This window comes from Dermacentor albipictus, unplaced genomic scaffold, assembly GCF_038994185.2.
Source record: "Dermacentor albipictus isolate Rhodes 1998 colony unplaced genomic scaffold, USDA_Dalb.pri_finalv2 scaffold_86, whole genome shotgun sequence".
Taxonomy (NCBI): Eukaryota; Metazoa; Arthropoda; class Arachnida; order Ixodida; family Ixodidae; genus Dermacentor; species Dermacentor albipictus.
Window position 1 is genome coordinate 177,539 of NW_027225640.1, and position 22,069 is coordinate 199,607.

Consider the following 22,069-nt stretch of genomic DNA (forward strand, 5'->3'; position numbering starts at 1 on the left):
TAAAGAAAGCCTTGGGAGATATGCAAAGGGGAAAGGCAGCTGGGGAGGATCAGGTAACAGCAGATTTGTTGAAGGATGGTGGGCAGATTGTTCTAGAGAAACTGGCCACCCTGTATACGCAATGCCTCATAACGTCGAGCGTACCGGAATCTTGGAAAAACGCTAACATAATCCTAATCCATAAGAAAGGGGACGCCAAAGACTTGAAAAATTATAGACCAATCAGCTTACTGTCCGTTGCCTACAAACTATTTACTAAGGTAATCGAAATAGAATCAGGAACACCTTAGACTTCTGTCAAGCAGAGGACCAGCCAGGATTCCGTAAAGGCTACTCAACAATAGATCATATTCACACTATCAATCAGGTGATAGAGAAATGTGCGGAATATAACCAACCCTTATATATAGCTTTCATTGATTACGACAAAGCGTTTGATTCAGTCGAAACCTCAGCAATCATGGAGGCATTACAGAATCGGGGTGTATACGAGCCGTATGTAAAAGTACTGAAAGATACCTACAACGGCTCCACAGGCACCGTAGTCCTTTATAAAGAAAGCAACAAAATCCCAATAAAAAAAGCATTCAGGAAGGAACATACTATCTCTCCAATGCTATTCACAGCGTGTTTACAGGAGGTATTCAGAGACCTGGATTGGGAAGAAATGGGGATAAAAGTTAATGGAGAATACCTTAGTAACATGCGATTCGCTGATGACATTGCCTTGCTTAGTAACTCAGGGGACCAACTGCAATGCATGCTCACTGACCTGGAGAGGCAAAGTAGAAGAGTGGGTCTAAAAATTAATCTGCAGAAAACTAAAGTAATGTTTAACAGTCTCGGAAGAGAACAGCAGTTTACAATAGGCAGCGAGGAACTGGAAGTCGTAAGGGAATACATCTACTTAGGGCAGGTAGTGACTGCGGATCCGGATCATGAGACAGAAATAATCAGAAGAATACGAATGGGCTGGGGTGCGTTTGGCAGGCATTCTCAGATCATGAACAGCAGGTTGCCATTATCCCTCAAGAGAAAAGTGTATAATAGCTGTGTCTTACCGGTACTCACCTACGGGGCAGAAACCTGGAGGCTTACGAAAAGGGTTCTACTCAAATTGAGGACGACGCAACAAGCTATGGAAAGAAGAATGATAGGTGTAACGTTAAGGGATAAGAAAAGAGCAGATTGGGTGAGGGAACAAACGCGAGTTAATGACATCTTAGTTGAAATCAAGAAAAAGAAATGGGCATGGGCAGGACATGTAATGAGGAGGGAAGATAACCGATGGTCATTAAGGGTTACGGACTGGATTCCAAGGGAAGGGAAGCGTAGCAGGGGATGGCAGAAAGTTAGGTGGGCGGATGAGATTAAGAAGTTTGCAGGGACGGCATGGCCACAATTAGTACATGACCGGGGTTGGAGAAAAATGGGAGAGGCCTTTGCCCTGCAGTGGGCGTAACCAGGCTGATGATGATGATGACGTACAGATGAATGTATTTGTTATCATGAAAACTGCGGGTTCAGTAGTAGTCTGAATTTTTCATTGCTCATTTTCGCGACAGTGCTGTTAGGAAGTGAATTCCGTAACCGAATTGCTCGTGGTAGAGCGGATAAGTTCAATGCGTTAGCATTCCCATGAATGCGAGTTAGGCTCAAATCATTATAAAATCGTCGTGATGTGCAAGACGCGCGTTCCAGTAGCAAGTTGGATGGCTTCATTTGGTGAGCATATTTATAGAGCAAGGACAGGAGTGCGATGTCACGTCGGCTACTTAGTTATTGAAGGGAAAGGTCGAGTTTTATGAGTAATGCTTGACCGGTGGTTGCAATTGCGGGAAATGAATCGACCAGCTAGGTTTTGGATGGCTTCTAACCCGCGGATTAAGAATTCGTGGTAGGGAGACCATATAGGGGACGCGAACTCAAGCTGGGGGCGTACAAATGACAGGAATGTTAATTTACGGATGTTAGACGGGCCGTTACGCAAGTTGCGACGAATATACACAAGATATTTGGAAGCGTTCGCACATATGGTTGTGACGTGAAAGGCCCAGGAAAGGCTCGGTGCAAGATTAACGCCTAGATATTTATATACTGATGCCTGAGATACTAGACTTGTATATGTATTATAGGAAAAGCTATGATTTGATGTTTATGGCGTGAATGACATTATTTTGTATTTAAATGAGTAAAGTTTCATTTGCCAATCTTCACACCATTTGGTAACGAGATGAAGGTCCTCTTCAAGAATGCGATGATCATCAAAACTGCGAATTGGCCGATATAATATGCAATCATCGGCCAAAACACGCATGCATGATGAAATGTTATTATGCAGATCATTGATGTAGGTAAGAAAAAGCAAGGGTCCTAGTATGCTGCCCTGCGGTACAACGGAACTGACATATGGAAGGGGTGACGTAAAATTATTACCGACTGCAAATTGGTGACGATTCGTTATAAAGTTACGAATACAGGAGAGCGTTAAGTAGTCTAATTTGAGAGCGAATAATTTCGAAATTAAACGGCAGTGCGCTACACGGTCGAATGCTTTGGAGGAGTCGATAAATATTCCATCTGTTTGAAGATTACGGTTCATGTTAAAATGGGATTCTGTGGTGAATTCTAGTAAATACGCCTCACATGACAAGCCTTTCCTAAATCCATTTTGGTTAATAAAGAAAAAAAAATTATTTGATTCCAGATTATGATATATGTGAGATGCAATGATATGGTCGAGCATTTTGCAGCAAATTCTTGTCAATGATATTGGACGATAGCTTTTTGGGGAACTCTTGCTGCCACTTTTGTGTACGAGTATCACTGTTGCAATTTTCCAATCTAATGTAAACTAACGAGATGATAACAACTGGCGGAACATAACACCTAAATTTCCTATATAGTGTGACTGTATTTAAAGTTTTTGAGTTAATCTTATCGACACCCGAAGAACTTGTCAACTTAAGCATATTTATGAGACCTGTGATACCATCCTCTCTTACATCGATGGATTGCATGTACTGGTAGACTATATCACTGACTTGCACCAAATTTGAATGGTCTTCGATCGTGGCTATGGATGAAAAAAAATGCAATAAAGACAACTGGGTATTCCTTGCCACTGATTGTAGCAAGATTGACATCAGTTAGTGAAAGGTGATTCAAGCAACTATTAAGTGAAATTGCTTGCCAGAATTTTGGGGGGTTGTTTTAGAGTAATGAAAATAGATCTTGAGAGTAGTATTTTTCTTTAGCGTCTCTTAGAGACGACCAGTAATCTTTCAAAAATGAGCTATATTTATCCCATACCGCGAGGGAGATTGTACGCCTTGCAGTAGCGTATAGCGTTTTCTTCTTGTTTCTTATTCTTCGAAGCTACTTGGTGAATCAAGGGTTCTGTCTATCCCCTGTTACTCTCATAAGAGGGATATACGTTTCCAGTGAAGGGCACAGCTTTTCGTTAAACAGAAGCCAGCTTTCATTGACTGACCGAGCAGAAAAAGAAGCTAGAAAGGTGGCAGAAAGAAATGTCTCAAGTTCTTTGTGCATTTTGTCATAGTCTCCGCTATATGATCACAGATGGCTTTGCTTGAGACGCCTGTAGATTGCAAGGGGATCTTAAGAGTAAGTTGTAGCAGCTTGTTATCGCTGAAACCGTCTAAGCAAACAACTTCACCAACTGTTTTAGTGGCTTTAGATGAAATCAAATCTAAAGCGTTAGTTCCACGGGCGGGCTCGGTAATCATTTTGAATAAATTGAAGTCCAACATTAAAGAAATGAATTCCATTGATGTATGACAACAGGATGATCGGTTATTCCAGTCGACCAAACGAAAATTGAGTTCACCAAAGAGATAGACAATATCAGCTCCACAGAGCTCAAGAGCATTAAAAATAATACTGCGCAGTTCGACAAGAAAGTACCGGCTTGTATCGGGAGGACGATAACAACATCCAAGTTTGACATTCATCCCCTACTATCTCAATACTGGAATCTACATTATTAACTTGTGAGATAACTGGTCGTTTCATACCAAGGAGGACGCCACCACCTCACATTTCAGTGTGATCACACTTTAACACGTTAAATCTGCTATAAGTGGAAATATTTATCTGTTGTTTCAGGGTGTAGCCACGTTTCAGTAAGAACAAGCATAACCGAACTGCAGTCATCAAGAAATGGGGCAATGGCGTCGCGTTTAGGCAACAGACTTCGGATATTTTGGAAAGATAACAGTAATGATGTTGCGATTGCGCGAGGCTTTGACTTTCTACGGTTCACATCATGCAGTGTGGTTTGCTGCTATTTCTCACAAGTAACAGCAGTTTTGCAAGTGATATATCAGAAATATAAATGGTGTCTCCAACGCATACTCGACCGGTTGTTAACGTAAAAGACTTCGCTTCTGTTTTCGCGAAAGTAATTAGCTGCTTTCTTGCCTGCCAGCGAGGAGCAGGCTGGCAACTGCCACCGGAAGGGGCACAACGCCTGCCTACTCTTCTGAAGGGAGGCGACAGCAAAACAGAAATGGAAGATAGGAAGCAGGGGAGGAAAAAGGAAAAAGGAAAGGAGAGCAACAGGACAAATCTAAAGACCAAAGTAGAACACTGCAACAGGACAAATCTAAAGACTAAAGTAGAACTCTGCAGCCGGAATTAAAGTGACGCCGCGTCGAACAGCCTCCACAATTATCAACCACGTCCATGGCTAGTTCGCTATGCGGCTGATTGTGTTCTCCACGATGAGACGCCAAGTAAAGCTGCACGTAATCACCGTTTCACGTAATCACCTGCACGTAATCACCGGTGCACAATATACACTACAAGGTGTTTGAACCCGCCACCTCCCATCTCCTACACACATCCCGCAAATGGCGTGCGGTGAGTTGCCGTGCCGGTTACGTGACGGGCCTTTGGTGTCACGATGCCGTATACTTCGCTCCACCGCTCCTAGATGGCGACGCCATCCCTGTCAAGATAGTGTTCCTGTATATGCTCCCGCACCCTGCGGGAGCATATACAGGAACACTATGTCAAGATAAAGCCCCTCAATTTTTCAAAAGTAGCGCAATTCTTAGATCTTTCCGACACCCCGCTCACCCTGGCGCCTCCTCCTCCACGCTTCTTGTCGCCCCAGCCTCCTCCGCTCCCCCTTTGGTCAATCTGTGTCACGTGGAAGCAGGCGCCGCGCTTTTGTATATTTTTTCCTTCCAGCGTGGAGCAGACGCCGCGTTTTTGTATATTTTTTTCTTTCCAGCGCGCGCCGACCTCCATTGTGGGGCCTGCGCGACGAAAGTACGGCAGGCGGACTGACGGAGTGGTTTAGTTTAATAGAATGTGTAGGGCCGAGAACTTAATTGCGATGCCATGCTGCTACGCCTTCGGTTGCCGCAACAGACACAGCGAGAGCAAAAAGCTTTTTGCTTTGCCGTCCGGCGGGCGCAACGCAAGAAGAAGCGTGGATCGCAGCATCGGGCGGGCTGACTTCGAGGAAGTGGCAAAGAACGCACGGCTCAGTGAAGTAAGGGCCACGGCTACTCACAACCTCTTATTTCGAGCCTAGTTCACGCCTTCCGCTTCGAAAAAGTGTGTGTTCATGCTCTGCGTGGTTTTCAGCGCGTTGTTTGACTTTCTTTTTCGAATGTGCTCTCTTTGTTTCATGCAGTTTCGTCTTGCGGTGAAATGCACGCATCTGCAGCTGGCCTGTGACATAAAAGCGACTTTATTCAGGGTGTGTTTTGAGCTCCGCCAGAAGTTGGCACATTCTCGACGCTTTTGCAAGGCTCAATATCACTTACGATGCAGCCCTTTCGCTTCGAATGTACACCCGCATGTATTGATTTGGTTTGTGGTGATTAACGTTTTTAACGTTCCGAAGCGATTAAAGCTAGGATGCAGGTCATAGTGGATGGCTCCGGATAACATTATCTAGCTCGCCTGGGGATGTTTAACGTGCACGTTAATCGTAGAGTCGTACGTGGGCCGGTAAATTCCTCGTTGGCGTTTCATAATACTCGCGCGGGCGCGCTAGCGCTGCTTTAGAAGCTGGCGCCTCGGCGAGATTGTATTTCTTCAATAAATTTTATTTACTAGTTTGTCATTCCTTTAAAACATTTGTCATTATTTCGTATTATTGACGGCGCCTCCAGGACACCAAAGCGGCAACGGGAACACCAAAGCTAGAACCAGGGCTGGATGGGGCTCGCCGAAGCCTGTGCATGCCAAGGGGGTATAAGATCGCGGACAGCCAATTTTGTATGCGAACACTCCCTGCGACGCCTGCATTATTGTAATGTCACGTGCTCTTCACAGGCCTCCGTTAGCCATTACATGTGCCCTCCTGGAGCAGTACTTGTATAAAAAAAACAATATATCGTCACGATTACCAAAGCACCCCACAATGAAAAAAAACCGACCCTGTTGCCAGGCATTGCTGACCGCACACAGCCATTCCGGCTGTGAGCTGTCAGCAATCTCTCACGCGCCGGCCGAACAAAAGTATCCTGCAGGTACGTAAATGAGCCTACGAAACCACGTACACTTAATTTCACGCTGTCAACACCTGAAAGTTTAGTAATTACGCGCGTGTTTGAGTACACCGCATGCTTGAGTCGTGTTTCAGCAACACGAACTCTCAACGTCGCGCGCTTTACGCCTTAAATACGCCTTGAATAATGGTCCTTTTTTTTCTATTTCTTCCGCAATTCCAACACGAAATTCTAAAGGCCAGTTACCGACTGACGAAGAAAGATCTCGATTGAAAAAACTGCTCCGCAGGGCTCGAACGACTTTACAGGATATGGCGATAAAGAAGGCTGGTGTAGTTCGGTTGTGCGCATGTGTTGTGATTCTTTTAAATATAGAATTTTTGCGAAAAATAAACCAGTTGTCAGTAGCGTTTCTTCGTCGTCGTGTCGTCTTTTCATCGTGTGTCCGTTCCATTTTAGCGCTACCATCAGTTTTAAAGAATGCATCACCAACTAGCCCAGCACCAAGTTTTATTGAAGTCTTATAATAGGGCCCCCCCCCCCCCAAAAATTGCGCCGAAGCCATTGCGCATGCGCGAGACGCAAACTACGTTTGTGTTCTGCGTTGGGAACGCTAACTCAGCGATTTGGCGCTGTTTCACCCTTCCAAAACGTTTCGCGACTAATCTGCTAGCGCAGGGCGCATGCGCCGTCGCGCGGTGACAAAGGCGGATTCACGCCCGGTTCTTGTTTTCTTTCTTGTTTTAACATCCGTAAATCACGCATTCGCGTAGTGAGCAATTGTCCGCTAATCGAGAGCTTACATGAAATGAATAAAGAAAAGTGAAGGGTAAAGAAAAAAAAGGCGATTTGGAAGTACACATGCTACTGCAAAACGTCATGCTGTCAAAAATGAAATTGGGCAAACCTATACAAAAATTATTACGAGATAACTAAGAAAACAAAATTTAGCAAAATAAGATCATCCCTCACTCCAGGCGCTCCTTGGTGCAGCCCTCAACAAACTCGAGCAGACTATTTGATCTTCCTATAGAATTCCATTATCCCACATTTGGTCGACATAGGAGCAAAAACACGACGGATCACGCGCTAAGTAAAAGTGTTTGCTATCGCTATCTCTCGTATCTCAGAGTCACATTGCCGTTGTCAAAGTGCACTAAAGCAACGATCGAACAGATATTGGAGACCAGTCGAAACACGAACCTTCAAATGGAGTAAAGGAAGAAGAAGAACGACACCGAGGCCGCGCACTCGTGCGCTGGCGCTAGAGGTTCACGTGGCACCGGAAAATCTTGCTCGCACTTTCGAACACGCAGCTGACCGTGGCACGCGCATATCCAAGCATCTCTCAGAAGGACGGACCCGGCTTAGTACCCGCCATGGGCATCGCTGTATCCAGCGGCGTACTCGATGTACCCAGTCTCCTCCACGGCGGCGCATCAGCCTTCTCAGAAGCATCGTCACCCCAGAAGTTGCCTTCGTTCACAATGCACGTCCTGCTTCCAGACGAAGCCGCGGACGACGTCCTCCCGAGGAACGGCGACCTTGTGGTCAAGACTCTGGACGCGGCTGAGGAAGAGGCTCGTAGCAGCTGCGCACCACATCGGAGGAGGCTTGTCCCGGGGGCCGAGTGCGACAGGATCGTTGAGAAGGACGCCAAGGACAACCTGGCTGAGTACAACTCCCTGCAAGCACCGCGCACCGTTCAAGGACATCGGCACCTGGTGGAAGAGGTATCCAGGGACACCGGGCACTGGGTGATATACAGGAAGAGGTAATTCAGTCTCTTGTGTGTCGTATCGAAAGGCCGTTGCGAATATCCTCAGGTTGGGAAATGACATTAACTGTTTGCTGTCTCCTGCCAACAAAACGTAATTGAGGTTATTTCCTACTGTGCTCTATAAAGAAACTATAAATCTAGTAAAGTATATCAGCTATAGGGTATACATGGAGTGCATAAAACATATTGGTTCGCGCATAGTAACGCGATTGGTTGCTGTGCTTGTACACACCTCGCAATGCTGTATGCAAGTAACAGTATTTCGCGTGGTTCCAATAAATACGCTGTTGTCACAGATCGATGATAATTCGGTCACATCAGTTCAAAAACAACAACAATAAATAAAATTTGATCCGCTTCACCAGCTGTACATAATGCACAGTTTCTATCACATTTTAGCACAGCTTGCTCTTGAGACACCTACGTGGTTTTTAGGTTCCTTCTCGACATGCCCCTTTAAACAGTCGCGCACATGATAGTAACGATTAGCTGATTTCGATTAGCTGGCGCATCCATGTGTTGCTGTCAGGCGTCTCAGACTTTGCGTCTCTTGTTATACCGTTGAGGGATACGCGTACGTAGGCTACATCCGCGCATGGTGCTGCTTTTACCGCTCTCATGTAACCTGCGAACTCACGTAACACATTTCCCCGTAACAGGTGCTCTATAAGGTTTACAGAATAACGCTACTTTTATTTCCTTTTTTTTTCCTGAATAGTTACGAATTATTATGCTTTTTCATTATACATATATTTCTTTACGTACCAATTTCGCCAGAATTAGGAGAAACACAAGAGCCCTAAACCGAAATTCGGCAAGCGCCGACCGGAATTCAGGTACCGATAAAAGAAACCACGTTCATTCAAATCGGTTGGGCTCTGTTCTCTGATTGCAACATTTCTGCCCTTAATGAAATTGCAGATGGCACTGAGCTAAACCCTCCTCTTTCGTTGCTGACCTCAAATTGGGGTACCTCGCGGCGTTGACGTCACTTTCTTTGCCGTTGCAAATACGGTTCGCGAGAAGTGTCTGCATTCTTGAGCCAAGCCGGAGAGTAACCGCTCCTGTTTCTTTTGTTTCTTTCATCTTGCAAGCAGTGCCACTCGCTTCATTCTTCACCTTCGCGGTCAATGTCCCGCACCGGTACACGGCACGTCAACGCTATGTGTCGGGCTTTGCACGTGAAGAGACGTAGACGGGCGATGGAGGCGCGAACCTTTCGGTAGCGATAATCTGAGGAGATAATCTCGTGCGACCACCATCGGAGATAGCGTCACTATCGCGAGATTTCGTAAGACTCGGTCCACGAGCACCAACAGGGGATCCTTTCGCGGGCTTGGCCTGCCCGCTGTAACCGCCGCCGAAAGTGATCGCCCTGGAATGCGTTCCCCGAACTGGCTTTGACAAAGGCTTCGGTGTACATTTACTTTATTCGTTTATGCACGCATGCTGTCAATCCCCCGTGGGATTATAACATCTTTATAACTGATTGTAATAGTTTCCATAAAGAGACGGTTACCACAGCAGAATATAGTGCGCAACGAAATTTCAAATTACGGAACGCATATATAAACGGAGCGTTTAAGTTATTACAGTCGATCAAGCCGTAGAAACACAAGGTGTCTGTGTGTTTGTGCGCTGTGCTGCTTTGGTTATCCCTGCATAACTCAGTTATTTGGACTTCTATTTCAAAACCCACGTACGCACTCACGCACGCACACGGCAGAACCTGTTCAGCGCCCTAACGTTTAAAGTGATTGCGGCACTGCTAGCAGTCTACGTCGAAGGACAGGTGCTGCGGCTCCCTCGCAACTCAAGAAGCGCTCGTCGGACGCACTGGTGAGGTGACCTGTGGCGTCTTGCGTGCCGCCGACGACGTGGCCGCAGCCAACCCTGGCGATCCAGCGGCTGTGCGCCGAGGCACCACGGCAGTGCAAAGTGCGCCGCTCGTTGCTCGTCGAGAGCGACGCCAGCTGCGCTGCGTGTGCGAGCGAGATTCCCCAGAAAGGACGACCACGGGTCGGCGGAATGACGCGCCTGTCGAGCACGAATTAGCCGCCCCCGAGTTGCGTACCTGGGGAGAAGTCGTCGCTCGGTTCAAGCGAACACAGCGAGTACTGGGTGCTTTCGCCATCCACTCTTTACTTGGCATTTAGTCAGCGGTCGAATATGAGTGGCACTCGTCAACTGCAAAAAGAGGGTTGTGGGATATTGTTGTGGTGGAAAGAGAGTGCATTCGGGCTAGATCGATAATCGAACTGTGCTCACCATTTTAAGTTAATGAAACAGCATGTGCGCGATATTGACGACTCCGTCCGTATACACTTTGCGATGCGAGAGATAATTCCTGCACATGCCGCCTAATGAATTTTAAACGCACCGCGGCGAAAAATAAGCAGCTCTGCTCCCCTTCACTGAATCTCGGAATAAAGGCTACAGAAGATGCAATTCCTTTTTTTTCTTTTCTTTGCTGCGAAGAAAGAAAGAAATCTGCGTAAACTGGCGGCTTTTACATCCACCAGAAGTAATTTACGAATAGGGCGAACAGTAGCCATTGGTGTCAAAGTGCTTTGACAGACTTGGATAAACATTCGCAGCGCAGCTAAGCACTAACCCGCAAACGCCTACAAACTACACAAATAGAAAAAAGAAAGAAAACGTTTGCATTGACAAGGCTGCAGCCTTTGTTTGGCAAAGTGTTCCTCGACCAAGGCGCGTTCCAAACGCCCTGCTCAATTACGGTCTGTCATCTCAACGCAGTCCGGAGGAGCCGACTACACGTGCAGCGGCAGCGGCCGGGAGCGGGAATCGCCAGCACAGGCATTGCAGCGCAGTCGCGTGGCCCGACTACAGGTTCGAGGCGCTGCGCTGCCGGCCACGCGTGCACCCTGCGCGACATGCTGCCGCTTCGGTCGACGACGACGAACTCCCGCACGGCCGAGTGCAACAGCGACGCGGTGGCAACGCCAAGCAGCTGCCTTCGGAGGCTACTCACGAGGTGAGGCCAACTGGACCCGTATTCTGAAACGATGCGCGTCGGCGATGCTGTCACCACGCCTTCGCCGTCTGCGCGCACTGATTGGTTGGTTTAGCAGAATCCCATGAGCTACGTCATCCCCAGTGAAACATTCGCAGTGACCATCACCACTGAATATCACCAATCAAAGCAAACAGCACAGAGTGCTTCTATTACGACGATTCCCACAGTGCGTGGCATTGGAGAAGCTTTATTAAAGGTCCTGCAGGACGCCCGTCAGCGCACAGTGGGCGTATTCCACGGAGGGACCTACAGGGAGTACCTGGCGACCGCTGCGCGGGGCTGCTGGACGGCCAATTGCTGGTCTTGGAGTAGCGGGCTTCGTAGGACCTTCTCCCACTTGTCCGAGGTAGAGTCAGGTGGAGCGTGTCTACACTCCCAGAGCACGCGTGCGAGTGTCGCCGTGACCCCGCACGAGGGGCACGCAGCGTAGGGGTAGACGTCCGTGTAGACGATGAGTAGCGTGGCGGGGGTTGGGATAGGTATGTGCTGGTAACGATCGTACTGTTAGCGCCTGCGGCCTGTCTTTGACTTTAAGTTTGGGGTGAGTGATTTCGTTGTGCGTTACTGGGGCGTCCCTGTCCGCCTCCAACTCGTCGAGACGTGGTGGCCCGGGGTTGACGGTGCGGTCGGTAAGCGCGCGCGCAGCGTCGTGGGCTGTCTCGTTATGGTTGGGCGGGGCGCCCGGGATCCGAACCAGACGGCGGGAAACCATGTGGCAGTGCGGGGGATCCACATAATTTTCTACACTGTGACGTTATAAGCTTAACGATCGCACTCACTAATGGAATAGTTATATTAGAAGTGGGAAACACCAGCTGTCGGGTCCACGGTGAATTTCATTTATAGGCTCGAGTCCAATGGCCTTTGCGTGATTATCGATTTCCGTTGGAATGTAGTCGGCTTAATGGATTACAATTGGCAGTGAATTCAGGAAGTTGTGGAATGGCAAGAACACAGAAGCTTGCAGATGACCTCGGGAAACTAACTTGACTTTATGAGAAGCGTGGCCAGGAGGCCGTGCTATGGTTTCACCGTCCATCAAATATCCACCAAAATATGAACAGAGGCCGACTAAAATGCGAGCATCTTGGGAAAGGCGAAACCGACAAATATCTCGGGAGAGCACTAATTTAAATATAAAAATACCTTAAAGGGAAGCTGAAGAGGCTGTCGAATTCAACAAGACCCTAATGTACGGATGCGGGAACCTTATAAACCATGCAGGTAAAATTTGGTTTTTTTTTTTCCAATTAGGAGCGACGTAATCGTCGGTTGAAATTGCGCTGTAGCTCCGGCCCCGTTGAGTGAGCGAGCGGAGCGGAGACCGGAAACCGCGGTGTTATGACGTCAACTCTAGTGCTTCGTTCCTTCGCAGCGTCCGCGACCGTGCCTGACGGCGCTTGTTTCTGCGTGCGTGCCATCGTAATCTGCTTCGATCGACCCTGCATTCCTTTATTGGTGCGTGTGCGTGTATGTAGAGTGGCAGTCAACATGCGTGGTAGTCAACGTGCGTGCATGGTAGTCAACGTGAGTGGTAATCAACGTGAGTGGTAGTCAACAGATGGTCACTACACGTACTGCATGAACGGGAAGCTTTTCACGCGTTTATAAACCTTCTTTGTAGATTGCCGACAGTTTTGGACAGCGCACAAAGCCGATGATCGCTTCCCCGCTTACGTTCCACGAGGAGGCATGCAGGAACACAACACTAGAGTTGTTTGACCGGAAACGAGCTCACTAGATCGGCGAAAGATCAGCGAGATCACTAGATCGCTTTGCAAAAAACATACTCACCAAAGAGCATTTCCAACACGAGGAGATCGCAAGACTTTGCTTTCGTTCGCGTCGAAAGCAGTGCTCGCACCAGCATCGTTTGCTTCTTCGAGAGGCCGGCTCTTCGCAATCGGCTCGTACATGTAGGGAGTAATGCCTAACTCCTCAGAAAAACGCAGTCTCTCTAAATTTTCCATTACCGTCTCAGAAAAACAGCACTAAACTACGTGGCACCGCGCTTCATGTGAGCGGCAGCGGTCGGTTACTAGAGTTGACGTCACGAGGCGCACCGACCAATCACAGGCGGAAACGAGACGCGCGAGCTGGGCGTGTCCGCTGCTGCACTTTTCGTCGAAATATAATATATTTGCGCTTTCTTTCGTTCAATTTCGATACGATATTCGAATTCGGAGGGTTGAAAACCATTATCTACAGATGTTCACTCATTTTTTCTGGAAAACCTTTCAGCTTCCCTTTAAGGATAAAAAACCATAACATACGTTGGCAGGGAGGCCAAATTTCGGGACAAATAAATTGGTTGTTGAAAGAGATCTGCTGAAACCTCATGTCACGAATTAAGGCGACAATGTCGGCAAGTGTTGAAGAGAGGTCAACTCGGTTCTATGGCCTACGCCAGCGCCCGGCAACCATCGGATAGCTACACATATAAGCGAGATACTTAGCCGTCAGCTTTACAGGCTGATTTCTTGCAGGGTGAGCGTTGGGTCCGAAACTTGAGACCCGGGTGGCTTGCACGAACAGTTAATAACGATAATAATGTCGAATTTAAGAACGCGTTCTTAAATGTTCCCTAGACAACGCCTAGTCCGCACAAGAACGCGTCTTTAAATTCCTTCTTATCTTCGTTATTGAATGTTCGTGGCAGCCACCCGTGGAGTCGATCAATTTAATTACAATGCACTTTACGGCGTCATTATTCGATGGCTGATACCGGTTTTCGAGCAATGAAAATGCGAACAAATTGTATATATAATGTGCAGAATGTCACCTTCCCTGAACTGGCAACGTTTCTTAATGATGTCCTCGGCAGTGGCACAACTCTTGAACGCAAGTAAGTGCGAGGAGTTGTGCGCGAGGATTTTGAGTACGTGGGCAACATTTTTGGAGTTCGATACCTGCTGGTCTGCGTTGCGGTGATATAATAACAGGACGGCAACAGGGTAGACAACAGGGAGAGCATACAAATCCTGCATGTATAACTGCACAATGGTGACCGTGATATGGCAGTGCTTTGACAACTAAATGCAAGTATACTGTACATGTCATGCCCTAAGGTGCACCTGGCCCGGCGACCAGCAATTGTCATGCGAGGGTGTGGGCGGCTTCCGCCAGAGCATGCTAATGGACGACGATATAGAAACAGTTCGAACAATTATTGCGCCATACATCTTGCTCCGAGGTGCGAAATGCCGTTGTGCATGCGTCCATCGTAATACCTAAGCACATCTTTTTTTCCGGTTTGCAGCTGCTGCGGTAAGCCATCAGTACGGAAAGTAAAATTGCTGCCAAAGTAATAGGGGGCACCCTAAGGAAACCGACAGGTGGAAATCAAAAGCCGTACACGACGGCATTTCTCGTAGGCGCTGCGCGACGCCGAGAAAGCTTTAGCTCGGGCCTCCTATCTAAATACATGAAAACTGGCAAATCGGTTTTTTTGGGCAACCACAGCCCGAAATTTCTTTAGGTTTGTTACATTGAAAGGAAAAATCTTCAAATACAGTTACTGTTGGTTGCGAATTTATTTCGTAAATTTTTTAAAGAAACCATTAGTACAGATCACATACTTTCAGAAAACGAAATTATCTGTAACTGAGCAATCAAAAAATGATACCACAAATTTGTTAGTTGCACTTAAAAGTACATCTAAAGCGGACAAAATCTATATTTTACGCACGAATCTCAAGAATGAAACTGATTTCTGATAAGAACTATTGCGATATCCTTGTAAACGATGTAACGTATTCATATAAGAGATAAATCGTATTAAATTTGTCTGTTTTGGATGCTCTATAATGGATACAGTTTATGGAACGGCGATGCCTATTCTAGGTGCAGAGTTGCGACTTTGTAAGCTTCGTGCTTCTACATTTTACAACCTTAGCAATTTTTGAAAAGTCCTTTCATAACATCCAGAACCAATTCGAAATTCTGCTTCTCACATTCGCTGGAAACTAACATTCTTTTTCAATTGCGCCAAATTTCATAAAATTGGCCCAGTGGTTGTCTCGGAAAAGTGGTTCTGCCTTTTACATGCGTGTGAAGAGACGACATCGCAGTTAGATCCGAGATAAAGCGGCCGCGAAGTGCTTCCGACGATTACCCTAGCCCGTTCACTTTGGAGCATTAAAAAAAAAAGAAAAAATAACGTGGCTGCTTTTCGGGAAGGCTCTGAAAAACCCGAAATCAATCACCTCTGCGTTGGCCTCGCCGTGATTAACAGTTCTAAGAAGGACAAGTAATTTCCAGCCGACAAGCGGCCACTCTTTATCAAGGGCACTGATAACGCTGGCGGGTCAACCTTTGTAGTGAAGTTCATTGCTCAGGGATAGTTTTTAATTCTTTTATTTTCGTTTCGTTGACGTCATTATATGTCATCGCGGGAAGTTTGAAAAGTTTAAGGTCACTACGCGACGTGTTGGCACTCCCGGGAACTAAACCCTGATGTACAGAAAACCTGGATACGTGTTTATCGTTTCGCACGTGCATATGTGCCGGGCAAGCATTGCTAACAGGAAATATACTGCATACCTTCTATTACAAACAATCTGACAGTTTTGAAAGCATATCATAAATTGCTTGAATGTAAAGTTAATGTGTTTAGGCTTAGTTTGCAATGAAATTAATAACGCTTGTGCCATTAGGGCACGCAATAGACGAGACATGAGCTGAAGACACCGCGTGTGCACATCTTGCCTTCGGGAGGCGGAGTGTCCGTTCACAAGTTACAGCGATAGAACTCACAAGGAAGAAGAGTTACGCCCATGAAACTGTAGGTGGTAGACGCTTCGCCGAGTTTCCAGATAGACAGGCATTCATGTTGACATGCTCCATTGCTAAGTGCTCTGACGCGTTCGAAACTTTGAACGCGCTGTCCCTCGGATAAAAGTATGCACGGCATGCCTAAGCGTGAGCTAGGGAGCTCTCATCGCCCTTTCTGGGAAACCATAACAATTTCCATTAGGTTCGTTGCCTTTCAAAGAAAAAAGGTAACATGTAGCAGTTGTGTAGCAACTACATTTGTCACTTATCCTGGCAGTGAATGTTTTAAATATTAGCAAAACTCAAAATATATAAAAAGCGTCATGTTTATAACTCTGTAATTCAGCAATCAAAACTTACATAAACAAATTTCTAGACTACACCTAGTGATATGTCCCAAGCGGACAAATGGGATGAATGCTGCACCTCTGTGAACTGTACCAGAGTTTTTTTAATATGACTTTCACAAAACGCTTGTTAACACTGTAACAATCTCACGTACACTAAGACTTCTTATTGATTTATTTCGCAATGCTGCAGGCCCTCGTCGGGCCCATGCAGGAGTGGTTAGAACGCGGAATACAGTACAGTTAGAGAGAAAAAAGTGAAACTGCTATATCGAAAACAAAGAGCATTAGTACACACAAAAAGTAACATAATAAACACACACACTCTGCCTAAATGAGCGGTTTGTGAAGCAGGAAAAACAACGTCCGCCATAAGTATGCATCGACAAGAGGCTGCATATGAAATGAAAGTAACTTCAGTTACTTACCACCATTCGAATTCCGTATTCTCTATACTGTCAATAAATGCGTTGGCAGATGGGCAGTTTACGGCTGCAGAAGGTAGCATGTTCCAATGGAAAATGGCGTGTGGGTATAAAGAGTACTTGTGAGTGTTATTATGGCTGGGAGGGTGCTGTATTGATTTATTATGATTTGTTCGGACAGAAAGTCTGAATGGCGCTTGAATGTATGTTTGTTGTGGTATTCGATAGCAGCCGTGATAAAGCAAGTATAGAAATTTTAATCTGGAAATCATTCTACGTTGAGTCCGTGGTTGAACGTTGAATGCTCATTTGACGCGAATATTGCGAGTATATAAATGTCAATGCTAAGTTCTGTATGCGTTCTCGTTTGTTGGTTAAATACTTCTGGTGCGGGGCCCAGAAAATTTCAGCATACTCTTAAGCGGGTCTAATGAGGGTCCTGAATGCATTTACTTTAAGACTAAGTGGTGTGTGTCTAAGTTTTCTAATCAAGAAATGTAGTTTACCAAGCGCCTTGTCGTATATGTTATTTGTATGAACTTACCAAATTAATTTCGTTGTAAGGGTGACCCCGAGATATGTGACCTCATCAAATTTTCTTAGTGGTATGTTGTTTATTGTGTATGTAAACTGAAGCGCACTTTTCTTGTGTGTGAAGGAGATACTGGTAGTTTTTTGTTGCATTCAGTTTCATCCCCCCATTTGTTGCACCAATTTTGTATCGCAGTTAAGGAACCGCTTAGTTTTGCCTCATCGTTTCTGGTATTCACTTTTGTGTACACTACGCAATCATCGGCGAATAGGCGCATTTGAATAGGCGACTGAACGTATGAACGAATATAATTGATGTAGATGAGAAATAGGGGGGGGGGGGGCGTGCGCAAGAAGAGATCCGTGTGGTACACCAGAAAAAAATGTTGATATATTCAGACATAATATCATTCATAGCTACGCATTGCTTTCTCTTTTCGAGATAGTTCTTGATCCGTGATACTTCTTTTTCGTGGGTACCAGATGACGAAAAGTTCAAAGGCCTTTGAAAAAACGAAAAAATTGGCATCTATTTGGTTTCTGTTATTTATTGCGGTAGCTATATTATGCGTCATCTCAGCTAATTGAGTAATAGTATACTTAGACCTGAACGGAAGCCGTGTGTCCGGCTGTGTAGTAGGTTATTATTCTTTAAGTGCACTATTATGGCCTTATAAATAATATCTTCAAACAATTTACTGGATGCACACGTTAATGAAACAGGTCTATAGTTACTCACTGCACAGGTATTACTTTGGCCATTCGCCAGTCGTCAGGTATTACTGAAGCTTTCAAAGATCGCCTGTAAATTACGTATAAGTATTTTGACGTCCAAACTGTATGTTTTTGAAAAATGCGTTTGATATAAGATCAGGGCCACAGAGTTTCTTTACATCAAGATTGACATTACATCAAGAAAGGTTGTCCTGTTAAATACAGATTGAAAAAAAAATTCATTAAATTTGGTCGCTATGACGTCAGGCTGAACAACAGTCGTTTGAAACAGTAATCTGCGATACGGTGTGCCATACCCTAGATAGGTAGCGCCAGAATTTTTGTGGTTTATTCGTCATGTAAGAAGGCAGAGTAACAGTGAAAAAAAATTGGCTGAAGGCTTAGCTTGGTTAAGCCTGGAAGATTGCGAAAGCAATACCCTTGGCTGCGCCTTGGTTCGGCTTATGGTGTGGACATGGTTGCCCTTTGTTAAACTTACGGCTATACATCATCCGACATAGCAGCAAGGCAGCGCGCCGACCACTGCGAGGAGCCGAGTTGTAGCCCCATTTATCCTCCTAGCGTGACGTCACACCAGCGAGCGCCCTCTCTCGGTAGCGCCGCAGCAGCGGCGCGCAAGGCTTCGCATCCACCATCGATGTCGCGAGCTGGGGCCCCGTCTCTCGGTCTGGCGTGACGTCACACGGTCACGTGACGCGCAGCTGTGTAAGACAGGCGCCACGACCATCGATGGGGCGAAAGTGCGAGCAGTATTGCTTTCGCAATAAAACGCTCCTTGGCCGTTTGGATGTTTTCTTGTAGCAAGCCTACGAGATCTTGCAGGTCACGTGTGCTAGGGTTTCTTTCTGCGCTTCCTTTTAATGCTTCGTTTTAAATGTGTTATTTCGCGCGATACCCAAGGATGTGCTCTGTTCACTGGTTTTTTTTCTGGAGGGAATATAGCTTTCTTCACAAAAATGTACAATATTCTCTCGTAGTAGTGTCGGTGAAGAAGGCAGCCAAACTGCGATTATAGAAACTGGCCTTATATTGAGCGAACCTGTGCCCAGAAATACAGGCTACACTCAGTGCTCAACGAAAACGGCGAACACAGTCGGCGATCGTTGAAAATGTGATCAGCGGGTCAAGCGCGTCGGCTTTTATACACCAGTCGTCGAATGTTCCAGAGTAATCGCTGGGACCCGCGTGCCTTCCACAAAATTCTACAGCATTCGCGTCGCGCATACATGCAATCCTCCATTCTCGATCGACAACCTCCATCGCTAAAAAGCGCGAAAGCACAAAGTCGACATAGCGACTTGCGCCTCCAAAGGCTATAATCTTCTTGAGCCCAGTCACCTGACCATATGGGGTTTACGGACGGTATTACGTAAATTGTAAGGCCGTGAAAGTTTCGAGTCACTTTCATACTGTACCTAAAGGTTCGAAAGAACCAGAAAGTCGTTATGCACTGGAAAGTCGTATCAAGCGGCAAGGAATCTCATGCGTATTTTTCATAGAAATGTTCGCAATTTCACGAAAAATTTGTCCTGGTACGCGGGCCGAAGCCGGGATCAAAGTCTTTCCGCTGTCATAGCTAACCGAGAGTCTAGCTGTAGTCGCAGGACGATGGCGAATCAATCGGCAACTCGAAGAACATGGAGTCGTGTGGATTTCAGCGTCCATTTTATAAGCATTCCTCCACCTTGCGCGCTTCGGCAGGACTGACTTTCTCTGTTCAGTGTCGACGTGCTTCGAGTTGTCGAAGAATTCACCGTTTTGCTGCAATCTGCTTGCTTACTGGTCACCTCAGATTCCGGAAAGACCAGCCTGGAAAGCCGCTGGTGCAGAGGTCGATCTTCCCTGACCAGGGAAGCTTTCTTACTGAGAAGCCTTTAGGGTTGCCTATATAGCTTTGCGCAAAAGTCGGGTGGACGGCAATTTCCTTTCGAAAACATTCCTCCACCTTGCCTACTTACGCATAACCGAGTTTCCGTTTCCGAAAAGCTCTGCAAGACCTAATGTTCATACATTACAAATGGGTATTCAGATCGCCGAAAGGATGAGACAAAGCTTTTTATCTCACCGTGCACGATTAGATGAGCTTTTGTTCGAAGTAAGTGGAAGAGTATACGCACTTATCCATGTCCACATATGCTGCAATTGGGCATAGCAGCCCCTTCTCTTCTTGTACAATTACGTTCTCTAAAGCTGGTTCAGCAACTTACTATTCCTATGGCAGATCTCTTTTCTATAGACAATCCTTTTTTCCTAGAAGTGTAAAACATACATCTTTAATTCATTCGTTTTAAAGGTATTGAAAGCATCATAGGCATTCAGAAGCATATTCGTTTAACTGTGCAGATTGCATTATTAGCAGCTTCAAACAAGCTGAAACCATCAAAAAGTTGTTGACTATATAGTGCGACCGTCTGCTGTACCGATTTTCAAGCTCCCGGCTTGTGCTACAGTTAACGCATGCAGCCAGCGACGTTTACTCTCCTCGTGGTTGAGTCGCACACAATCGCATCTTTTCTCTTCTTCTTTCAAGTTCGCCCCGCCCAGAGTAGCCGGCAATACGGCGTTGTCGGCGCCGAACGGTGCACAGCGACCACAGGAGTGGCCCACCGTCTCGGGCATCGCCTCACGTGTGCCTGACGTCTACTCGGCGGCAGCTTGTCCCGGCTGTTGTGGCAAGATTGTTCCACGCTCCGCAGGCGGCATCTCGGTGACCTTGCCGAGGTCAGGCAGAGAGAGGGTGCGCCCCGTCCGCAGCATTGACACAGGCCCAGCAAGCCACCTTTGCGGTCTGATCACTGGATGCTGGGAAGATGCTTCAAGAGGCTTTGCGCGTCTTGTAGTGGGATGTGGCCCTCATAAGCATCTCTATTGTAGGAACTGAACGAGCGGTCCGAGCAGTCGCTGGACATCTTGTTCTCGTCCGACTGATCGTCGAAGGCATTGTAGCGGTTCTTTCTTGGAGGCGTGTTCCCGCAATGATTAACAGAAACAAATAGAATAAATAGGTAGAAATAAAAGTGTAGACAATCATTTATGTTTAGGTACGTTCTATTAGTAACACAAAGCTTTTCTAAGCACTTCTGGACCACCGCCAATAAAGAAACGATCTGTCTCATGATATGCCCTTGCATGCAATACACAATCACCGGCAAGCATTCATCTCTGATTTTCGATACCATATCAAAGATTAATAATAAGCAAGAAATGCAAACTGCCCCAACACGGAGCCATGCGGCACACCAGACGTAAAAGCAACATCATCCGAGCAACTCCCATTGAAAACGGCTCTTCTTCAACGCACTTGCTTAACAACATTGCGCTGGAGGGGAGTAATATTGAGTAATGTTCTAGCTACTTTTACAATTCACCATGATCTCTCAAGTTACTGCTATCAAAAATACTATTACGAGCAAAATTAGAGTAGGCATCCGCCGTATGAGTTTTATTAAATTTCTTACCTCATTAAAACCAAATTCCATTAAATTCATTACCTCATTATAGCTCAAAGTTCATGCACTCTTTTTAAAAGCAACTTATGATGGAACGGGTGTTCTATCCGCAAATATCACTTACCTTGAATTTCCAGCTCTTAAAGTGATATCTCCATCGCAACATATATCTTATCGTATTGATCAGCTGTATAAAGAAGGCATCAAGCCTAGCCACACCAAGTTTCTTGTGCTCCTTTTTGCCTTGCACATGCCTTCAATGGAATAGCCTTCGCGGAGAAATCCTAAGCAATACTAATGATCGTGAGTTTCATACAACGCCATTTTGTGGTTACTTTTTGCATTGCTGAGCTTGGGCATGCCGACTTGTGCTGAAGTAGCAAAGAAATTTCAGGCTCTTCGTGAGGAGGTTGCCAAACTGAAAACTAGCCTAGTGATGTTTAATGATGTCTGTGAATGGTTCGAAAAATGGAAATGAGGCACTGACCAAAGAAAACA

At 46.1% G+C, this 22,069-nt stretch overlaps 1 protein-coding gene and 1 long non-coding RNA gene across 3 annotated transcripts in view; one reads left to right on the top strand and one right to left on the bottom strand.

Moving 5' to 3' along the window:
• The first annotated feature begins 7,870 nt into the window (after positions 1–7,870).
• Positions 7,871–21,237, top strand: LOC139053304 (uncharacterized). Of its 2 annotated transcripts, none has more exons than XM_070530343.1 (3): positions 7,871–8,265; positions 11,032–11,269; positions 20,653–21,237. In XM_070530343.1, the coding sequence occupies exons 1-3, from the start codon at positions 7,871–7,873 to the stop codon at positions 21,001–21,003; spliced, it is 984 nt and encodes a 327-aa protein (XP_070386444.1). In that variant the 3' UTR covers positions 21,004–21,237. The 2 variants fall into 2 exon arrangements, with proteins under 2 accessions (XP_070386444.1, XP_070386445.1); XM_070530344.1 differs by having other exon boundaries at positions 7,871–8,224.
• Positions 8,125–22,069, bottom strand: part of LOC139053305 (uncharacterized) — a 33,437-nt gene continuing 19,492 nt past the window's right edge. Inside the window, exon 3 of the long non-coding RNA XR_011510401.1 lies at positions 8,125–8,244. This is a non-coding gene — a long non-coding RNA (uncharacterized lncRNA). The remainder of the gene's footprint in view (positions 8,245–22,069) is intronic.